Source organism: Sinocyclocheilus rhinocerous, unplaced genomic scaffold, assembly GCF_001515625.1.
Source record: "Sinocyclocheilus rhinocerous isolate Xijiao unplaced genomic scaffold, SAMN03320098_v1.1 scaffold1405, whole genome shotgun sequence".
Classification (NCBI taxonomy): domain Eukaryota; kingdom Metazoa; phylum Chordata; class Actinopteri; order Cypriniformes; family Cyprinidae; genus Sinocyclocheilus; species Sinocyclocheilus rhinocerous.
Window position 1 is genome coordinate 1,976,003 of NW_015645543.1, and position 10,000 is coordinate 1,986,002.

General features: G+C 35.7%; 2 protein-coding genes across 2 annotated transcripts in view; one reads left to right on the plus strand and one right to left on the minus strand.

The window, feature by feature from the left end:
- Window positions 1-1,685, plus strand: part of LOC107706431 (NAD kinase 2, mitochondrial-like) — a 6,974-nt gene extending 5,289 nt beyond the window's left edge. The window contains exons 7-11 of the mRNA XM_016510141.1: window positions 836-923; window positions 1,107-1,202; window positions 1,296-1,351; window positions 1,472-1,616; window positions 1,679-1,685. Coding sequence (XP_016365627.1) covers window positions 836-923; window positions 1,107-1,202; window positions 1,296-1,351; window positions 1,472-1,616; window positions 1,679-1,685 — 392 coding nt within the window. The remainder of the gene's footprint in view (window positions 1-835; window positions 924-1,106; window positions 1,203-1,295; window positions 1,352-1,471; window positions 1,617-1,678) is intronic.
- Window positions 1,686-2,168: 483 nt separating this feature from the next.
- LOC107706432 (S-phase kinase-associated protein 2-like) overlaps window positions 2,169-10,000 on the minus strand; it is a 9,187-nt gene continuing 1,355 nt past the window's right edge. The window contains exons 2-13 of the mRNA XM_016510142.1: window positions 9,727-9,919; window positions 8,736-8,947; window positions 7,719-7,954; window positions 5,974-6,088; window positions 5,736-5,879; window positions 5,497-5,631; window positions 3,996-4,094; window positions 2,941-3,068; window positions 2,800-2,851; window positions 2,601-2,708; window positions 2,320-2,493; window positions 2,169-2,175 (exon numbers count right to left, since the gene is read on the minus strand). Coding sequence (XP_016365628.1) covers window positions 2,169-2,175; window positions 2,320-2,493; window positions 2,601-2,708; window positions 2,800-2,851; window positions 2,941-3,068; window positions 3,996-4,094; window positions 5,497-5,631; window positions 5,736-5,879; window positions 5,974-6,088; window positions 7,719-7,954; window positions 8,736-8,749 — 1,212 coding nt within the window. The 5' untranslated portion in view covers window positions 8,750-8,947; window positions 9,727-9,919. The remainder of the gene's footprint in view (window positions 2,176-2,319; window positions 2,494-2,600; window positions 2,709-2,799; window positions 2,852-2,940; window positions 3,069-3,995; window positions 4,095-5,496; window positions 5,632-5,735; window positions 5,880-5,973; window positions 6,089-7,718; window positions 7,955-8,735; window positions 8,948-9,726; window positions 9,920-10,000) is intronic.

Sequence of the window (10,000 nt, forward strand, 5' to 3'; positions counted from 1 at the left end):
ACTACTTTTAAAGCATAAATTTGATTTAAACAATAGGTCTATATAATATTCACATAGGGGACATATTGTATTAGCCCTACAGTTAAAGCATGAAATACTATTTAAACGTATAACATTTTACATTACATTTAGCCTACCTATTTTATCTCACAATTCTGACTTTTTTTCTCACAAATGCAAGTTTAAATCTCCTAGTTTGGACTTTATAACTTGATTTACCTCAACAATTGCGAGTTTGCCAATTCTGAGGAAAAAAAAGCCAGAAGTGTTGGGATATAAACTCATGATTCTGAGCCGAGGGGAAAAGAGAGAATGACGAGTTGATTTTTTTTCTTATCAGAATTGTGAGATATGATCTCGGAATTGCAAGAAAAAAGTCAGAATTTTAAAATAATAACTCAAAATTTACCTTTTTTATTCTTTTATTCCATGGCTTGCATAGACTGCTACGTTAAAACGGGCATTTTCTGCCAACAAATAGACTCATCACTGACAAAAACGTCATCACTGTTTGCAAACACTGAAATTGGTCTATTGACTTCAATAGTAGTGAAAGAAATACTGTGGAAGTCAATGGTCGACCATCAACTGTTTGATTACCAGCATTCTTCAAAATATCTTTCATGTTTACCATAAAAAAAGAAAATCATACAGGTTTGGAACAACGTGAGGGTGAGGAAATGATGACAAAATTTTCAAAGGTGAACAGTTCCTTTAAGTGCAGTAACGCTGCACCCAGCTTTGATTACTTTGTAAGAAAGGTTTGCTCTGAACAAGTTTGTGTATTCTTTGAGTTCTACAGAAAGATAACAACGCTATCATATTTTTGTGACAGGTACGACACCCAACAGTCCTGAAAGGCCTCACCTACTGCCTGTCCGAGGGCTCAATGAGATCTTCATTGGGGAGTCTCTGTCCTCCAGGTATATGTCCCTGCCCACCATTCTGTGACGACTTGGAACCAGTCGCACCCCTCGAACATTTCATCAACCACATGTCCTCCTTCACTCCATGCATCCCCCCATCTCCCCTTACTTGTGGATTTCTGTTTGCCACAGGTTGAAGTATAAATCCTTCAAACCCCATCTTACCCTCTCGCTTCATAGGGCTTCATACTACGAAATCTCCATCGACGACGGGCCGTGGGAGAAGCAGAAGAGCTCAGGGCTTAGCATTTGCACTGGAACCGGATCTAAAGCCTGGTGAGTCAGAGCGCTGCTTTAAAGAAAAGTGATCTTACAACACCTCATAGAAATGTCAAGAGATTACCAAATTATTTTTGTTCCTTCGTCCAGGTCCTACAATATTAATAAGCTTGTCGAGCAGGCCGTGGAGGATGTACTTAGAATAGGTTAGAAACACAAAAACAAAAGTTATATATGTTAAATATATTCTGCATTATGTTCTATGACAGAACAGTTTATAATCGTCAGCTACTACAAGCATGATCTTCATCTTTTCTGTATCTTAGGTAAATTAAAAACAGGTTTGGATGTTCCTCTAAATCGGGAGTTCATTGAGAGTGGTGAGTTCAAAATACAATATCTTTTTTTTAATTTTTTTTTACAAGTATTAATAATCAGCTCATTAGTATTTACAAATGGCTTTTTTGTTCTGTTTAAATAAAAAAAATTAATATTCTGCGATTTAAATAACTGTTCCCTATTCTTGTGTTCAGTGATTGAAATAGATCATTTGTATTCTAAAATAACCTTTTTTTTTTTTTTAAAGGGGTCCTATTATGCTTTTTCACTTTTTTAAATTTTAGTCGGTGTGTAGTGTGTATGTTTGGGCATAAAAAAGATCTAGAAAGTTACAAATCTCAAAGTCCACTCCAAAGGGAGATATTTCGTTTTTTAAAAATCCCTTTTCAAGAACTACAACGAATGGCTCGTGCACTGGGACAGCTAACCAATCACATCACATTTTGTTTTTCGGGAAGGCGGACCTTCATCAAAGCCGGAACCAATCGAGCCGTTTGTGCCAGGCTGGGGAGAAAGGTATTGTAATGTAAATGATGTGAAAAATAATGCGTTTTTCGAACCACCAAGCATGAGAGCATGTTCTAGTACACCCCCAAAACAAAATCAAGACTTTGTAAAAGAGCATAATAGGACCCCTATTTACATTTTTATATGCAATTTAAACAGTTGGCTCCTATTTTGTGTTCAGCGGCTGAAATACAGGTGCATCTCAATAAATTAGAATGTCATGGAAAAGTTCATTTATTTCAGTAATTCAACTCAAATTGTAAAACTTGTGTATTAAATAAATTCAATGCACACAGACTGAAGTAGTTTAAGTCTTTGGTTCTTGTGCATTCCCCAAAGTGTGCGATCCTTTCTTGTTGCCAAGGTGGGACGTGCCACAGTGGAGAAAGGCTGTGTGTTGATCTGTATGTGCGGTAGACCTTTACAAAGAATGGGCAGGTAGCTGTCCTGTATAAGCCCAAAGACCCCCAGGGTCTGCAAATTTAGAAACTTTTCAAAGTCACTGTAGAGAAAAAGAGAAGGAATATTTAGGGTTTGTATGCAGACACTATATACAGATCAAAAGTGTTGATGTTTGTCTTGTCTTTCTGAATTCAACCATTCTCTTACATGAGTGAAGCTGGGTGGATCTGATAACAGCGGCTCAGTGCCAGATGTCTCAAGGAGGAAAGTTGCTGCAGGACTGGGAAACTGTCTGTCGTCACAAGCACGCTATCACTGTAATGATAAAAACACAATTGAATGTGAACCTCCTGCTGTTTGCTATTAGGCATCTGATCCACAATCATCTTTTGAGTTAGGAACTTACCTCAAATCTAGATTTGTGAGGTTTGGACATCTATTTAATATAGCTTTAACATCTGAAACGCACACAAAAAAAAAGAAACTGTTGGTGCATGAAATGGTTACAAATGCATTTACATAAATTTGAATTCCTTGCTTTCCTTACCTTCCATTGTGAGGTTTTGTCTGTAACCACTGATGTTCAGTTGAGTGATGCTGGAGGGAACGTTGTTAGCAATAGCTTGAACATGGAGATTATTGAAGTCACACCATGACACATTCATTTCTTCAATTCTGGGGAAAGAAAGAAAATTACGGCCTTTAAAGGGTGTCATCATATGATTAATATAATTTTCTTTGATCTATGGAGGTAAAACACTTGATGTACTATGAAAAGATACAATCTCACTTTATATTAGGTGTCTTTACAACATACTCGCCTTAAATAAAATACATTTTCAGTACAATGTACTTGTCAAGAGTCATCTGTACAGTTACACTGGGGAACTGGGCATTGAAATGCTTGTGACGAGGCACAGACTTAGTTATTTTAACAGGACTATACATAAATATAGTAAACATGACCATATACAATTAGACACATGTTGTATTGTATAACACTTTTGCCGCTATAGAGGTAGGATGCATTTACAGAAATTAATTACATGTAACTGCAAGCAGATATTTAAAAATATAGTAGTAGAGTGGTAAAACATCTATCAAATAATTGTGACTACACAGTACTTTAAAACAACTAGTTCTGACATTTTTGATGATGAATACATGCTCATCAAGCATTATATTTAAAAAATTTAGTTGTCTTTGGATGTACACCAACATTTAAAAGCTGGTAAGATTTTGTGTTTTTGAAAGTCTTGAATACCTATCAAGGCTGCGCTTATTTGATCAAATGCAGTAAAAACAGTAAAATTGCGAAATTTTATTACAATTAAAAAGAACTGACTTCTACTTGAAAATTTTAAAATGTAATTTAATCTTAAGATGGCAAAGCTGAATTTTCAGCAAACATTAAACTAGCCTTCAGTGTCACATGATTCTTCAGAAATTATTCCAATATGCTGATTTGGTGCTCAAGAAACATTGCTTATTATCAATGTTGAAAACAGTCATGCTGCTTATTATTTCTCTGGAAACAGTGAAACATTTTTCTCAGGAACACAATTTCTATTTTTTTTTTTTGGTATACAAAGGTAATCTTACCGAGTGCAAGATTTTAGCATCTCAGCCAGAGAATCAGGAGAGAAGCCAGAACAGCCACACAAATTCAGTCGGACAATTTCAGTATTTTGAGCCAGAGAACTGCAAGAGAACAAAATACAGGTTCAAGGTCTTCATATTTTCATATGTAAATTTGCAAAAAAGATATAGTTAAATCTGCAGCTTTTGTGAATGTTACCAGTGACTAATAACAATTAAAGAGCAGGTCACATGGGTTTTCGAAAAATATCTCTTTTGCAGTTTGTAAGGTAGCTATCCTTCGATGTAAACAGTCTGCAAAGTTGTTAATCAAAAAAGTGCATGATAAATAAAGATATTGTCTCTCAAAAAAAGAGTCGACTCAGAATCGCCTTAACGAGTCGTTATATTTTCGAATCTTCTGTCCACAAACTTATATCACATTTACAATAATTTTATTTATTTCTGTTTATTACTGTTGTAGTTTATATAATAATAAAAGTTAATAAAATGTATTACAATTAATAACATATTGACAGTATTATTAAAGCATATTATTAAAATGTGGTAATACCCTAAATGCTAGACTTAATCAAAAAAAATATATATATATATATATTATCAATGATAAAACAGCTAAATGCTGTTTATATATTAGTGCATCCTTGCCAAACTGAAGTATTAATTTCATTAAAAAAAATTTAAAAAATGACCTCAGACTTCTAAACTGCATTGTAACATGGGTTAAAAACAAGACTCAAAACTCAAACTAATGAAAGGGATAATTATCAATCAAAATTCTGATTGGATTAGTCACAGTTGAGGCTGCTGAAAATTATTTAATATTCGCACCTGTGTCAACACACCAGAAGAATTCTATATTAATGAAGCAAGTTTGTGATGTTGCTCATCAAACTAAAATAGTTTCCTGTTGTTCCAAACACTCCTTAAAGAGCAGGTCATATGGGTTTTCGAAAAATATCTCTTTTGCAGTTTGTAAGGTAGCTATCCTTCGATGTAAACAGTCTGCAAAGTTGTTAATCAAAAAAGTGCATGATAAATAAAGATATTTCTTTTAAAAAAAAGAGTCGACTCAGAATCGCCTTAAGGAGTCGTTATATTTTCGAATCTTCTACCTGTTACCGATCTACTTCACTGGGTAACACTTTATGCCGAGTTCACACTGCACGATTTTAGCCCGATTTTTCACTCGCCGACAGGTTTTGCGAAATCGCCGACAAATGCCCGACACATATATATATATATATATAAATCAGTTTTCAAGCATTGTACTACACTTCAGTATGTGGTTCTTATTAAGTAGGGGTAATTTTTTTGCTGTTTATGTAGTTACAGAAAAACTGTCAACAGCAAGAGTAGTTTTCTCCATGTCTTTCAACACAAAAACTAAATGCTGTTTGATTGTTTGTGAATAAAACACCTTTTGATTGGTCGGTGTGTGCCGCTAACAAAAAAAATCTAGTTATGTTGTTGTGTGTAAAATGTCTTTTTTACTATCACTTACTGAATAATGCTTTCAGAGAGCACTAATCCTTCGAGACTGAGATTCTGTAGATGTTTGCAGCGAGACAGGATGTCTTCGAGAACAGACGTCTCCACTGTGCAGCTTGATAAATCCAGATGCTGGACACGAAGTTTCCTGTAATTCAAAATGCACTACATTTACAAACATAAGACAGCAACAACAGCAGCACTTACACAATAGGACTTTACTGTGGCACTGTGAAAACACGAATTACTCACTGTGCACTTTTAAAACTGGGTTGAGCGATGCATGTGTGTGGACAGCGCAATCTCAAGGCACCAGCTGAGAGAACCTGCCCAAGCTCTGCATCTAACTGAGCCTTTCCCACCAGGTCCACACTGTGCCACAGAGACTCATCAAACCTGCAAATGCAGAGTTTTGACTTTTATGATTTCCATCACAGGTGATCGGTGGTCTTCCAAACTCCAACTTTGTAATAGTGTATGAAGACCTTACGCTAAACGATTCCAGCGCTTGCAGACTCGTGACGTCCGGAGGAGATCTTGCAGTGAGAGACGAGACAGGATTCCCAACAACAGCTCATCAGGCAGACTGTCCCAACACAAGCCTGCTGAGGGAGGAACAAGTTAACAAATTAGGCTCTATTCTGCCCAAACAAGTCCATGTACATCTTATACGCAATTACAATAATACAATTCAACTAAATTTTGGGGAGAAACAGTAAGTGGACCCCAAAATGGAAGTCTACAGGGTACTGATAAGTTGTTTGTTCATGCAACTATGTCCCATTTACCTTTACAGCTCTTACACACAAAAGTTTCCAATCAGATATACAGTACTACATTAAACCTGTAAAAGCTTACATATGAAACAATCAGAAAACTCTATTTTAATGAAAAGATTCATAGAAACTTAAGACAAAACAGTAAAAGAAAATGCGTTTTAAAAACGTGTGTATTTTGTTACGCATACTAGTATTTGATACATTAGGCTTTTATGGCTCATACAGTATAATATAATTAAAATATGAATCTCAGACTTGAATTATATTCAGAGGCCCTAAACAAACAAAATTATGTAATTTGGTGCTAAAAACGTAAGTCTGTTATGTAAAACAATGAGATTTTTTTTAACAGACTATTTACATAAATATAGTGACAACATTTATATCCTCCAATAATATGTCTCAAGCCCTATTCGGACGGGACTAGTTTTCTAAACTACGTTTGAGTTTCTTTTCTTATCACCTGACGTCTACGATTTTCATGTACCAATTCGGACGGGACAAACATCTGTGTTTATTACAGAGGTGGGAGGGTCTGTTTTGTACATCTGGGCGTCACAGAGATCACGCGCTCATGCGTGCATTGCTTAGTCATTCGGATTGATTACCATTAGTATAATCACAGTTTTACTACCATGGTGACGCTAAATGGCTAGTATAGCAAAACCATGTTAATGTGTGGTTACTTTAGTTTAACTATTTTTTTTATTATTTATATGAAGTAAACCCATGTTTAATTTTCATAAAGGTACATATGTAGGCTAAATAAAACATTATGTAACTGAGTGCAGAAATGAACGCGAGTAATCTTACCTGGCGCTGATATTACAATAGTCAGTCTTAACAGTTTACGTGATCTAGCTCTTGATTTTATTATTATTTTATTTTTATTTCTTTGCCGGGAGGCAAATATATCAAACATGCGCGCAGTAAGAGCGTCTACGGTTATTCACGTTGGCCAAAACACACAAGGAACCGCGTTGTGAAAAAAAAATATCACCGGCAAAGGTGATATTTAAACGCTTAGTTTTATGATCAAAGCTCTGTAGTTTTTATTGTGGGGACAAAACATATAATCCAAAACAATACAATGATAACTGAGAGATGTAGAAATAAGCGTTCCCCAAAAGCCTAATGTATTTTATATTGTCTTTTTAAAATGATATTTCTGAATAATCATGTATGTATAAGTAAACCAAAGTTGCATCAGACTAGAAAATGTTGACATCTTTTTGAAATAATAATAAGATTTAAGTTCACGTAATAATTTCCAAATTTCACAGCACAAAGACAAAACCTGAAGGTATACATTTTTACAATTACAAAAGTATGATGTAATAATCACAGGGCAGAAGGTAGATTACAAGTTTTCAAGAAAATTTGTGATCATGATAGAAACACATGTATCAAATATAATACAGTAGGCTTTATATGGTTCAATTTCTCAGTCACAAACCTGATGATTCTCTTCTTTTCCTGGGAGGTCTGGCAAGAACAAATACGTTTTCCTCATTTTCTTTCCCTTTTGCAGAAGTCAGGAACTTTTTGTGTGGGGGTGACCACTGCTGGATGAGCTCGTTTGGAGTGTTTTCTGTGTCTAGACCCCCACTGCAGGAGGGCCGCCTTTTCCATTTAGTCCTCTGAGGCCTGCACAGGGATCCCTCCAAATTCTCACTCAGTTCTTTAAACGGTCTACATAAAAACAAGGAAAACACTAAGCAACAGCAACCTCACCATTTCGTGTTGTTATAAGGATATATAGAGGTATAACAGCAGAAACCAATAACCGCGATCTCCCAAACCTAAGGATAAACAGTCCTCATTACATAAGTTCAACCTACAACAATTTTAAAAGGAAATAACAACTTCTCACTACACAATACGCAATGGCTAATAACACATCGACACAATTACAACTGTTTTTGATTGCTTGTATACTGTAAACTGCAAGCTCGTATCACAAGATCTGTGATGCCCGCCATTTGTCGCGAGTTAACTTACGTCTATACCAAAAATAGCCTCTATAATAACTTGTATTTTCGAAAATCAAAACGATATATTAACTAATGGAACCATTCAAAAGATTTAAAGAACTTGCGAAATTCTGATTTGCTTATATAAATAAATTATTAGAGAAAACCTCGTCCTCGCGCGTCACAACACGATGGCGCGCGCCAACCACACATTCGACTAAGTTAAATACATTTTTAAAAATGCGTCCTGCAGATCTTTGCACAACCGATCTAAAGTCATGTTTTAACAAATACGTTTATTATTGTGCACAGTGTTTTTTATAACACACCAACAAGTTATAAAACTTACAAAACACACCAAAGTGGAGGGAGAATCCAAAGGTACGTTAGTAACTTACACAGAAACACACTCACGTCAGTAACGTAAATTTCAGGAAAATATGCGCAATGTAAAATGCAAATAATACTTGGAGGTTTGGTAAATAACAATTGCATAGTACCTTTCGTTTGACATCCTGACTTTGTAACGTTATTAGAAGTATTCACTTTTGCAAGGCTTCCCCTGTCCTGTCCTGCGCGCAGGCTGGCGGCGCATTTAAACCTGCTTCTGGACCGCTGTCCTGCCGCGATGCCATTGGCTCCAATGTAAGTTGCCGGAAGTGACGCACTCCTGACAGTGCGTAATGGAGGGACATCGACTTGCCGCCCTCTACTGTGGAGGACCACACGACTCTTTACACATCCAAACATGGAGTCAAGACAGGCAAAAATTAAGTTACTTTCATCACAAACGTAAAATTCAAAACAGATTATAATAATTTATAACATGCAAGCTTAAACATTTGTAAAGCTATTTGTAGTCCAAATCTGGAAGAGGATTAGCATTTGCAAGATATGCGTTTCCTTTGGCATTTTATTTATTTATTTTAGGCAATTTATTAGTAAAATAATGGACCTTTTTCACATTTCCGGGTTTCTCCGCAGCAGAAGTCGTCATAGTTGGGTTAACTTGAATAGCAGTGAATGGGAGAGCACCACAAATATATTTTTTGCATTCCCATTTGCTCAAATAGCAAAAGAAAAACTCCACGATAGTGTTTTCATGACTTTCAATAAAAGGAAAAAAATTGAGAGAGACTGATAACGGTAACGGTTGTGTAATTTGATGCAAAGGTGATATAATACAAAGAATAGTGTTATAAATGTAGATACATAAAAAAAAAAAATACAAATATGAAAAACTTTCGAGGATTTACGATGCTGATGACCGTTAATCACAGTCTTGTGAAAAGGGTCCATGGTTGACATTACATTACAACAGATAAAATACAATCATGCCTCAAACATGATTTTCATAGCTGTATTTTTTTATGTAGGTTGCTAAGAAGGCGGTAACTAAATTGCCAAAAGGACGCTTATAGTCCTTATTCAGTAACTTGTTACCAACTCAGAGAAACAGAGATGTGTAAATGTATTATCCATGCAGTTTACCGCAGTAGTGTAATCCTTATAGTTTGTGGCCTAGAAACCTGTGGCTTTGCAGGTTTGCATGTGACATCTGCAAAGGCTTTGTTCCACTGTACCAGTCCTTCCTGCAGATAAAGCCGAAACACTGTGCACATGAGGCTGCTTTCCATATTTGGAGTCCACGCATCTGTACCAACTGCAGAACCAGTAATGTGACCTAAAAGAAGAATTTGAAAAAAAAAATGACAGTTCATAGACACAGACAATTATCTGTCTGTTTACTAAAAAAAATTAAACA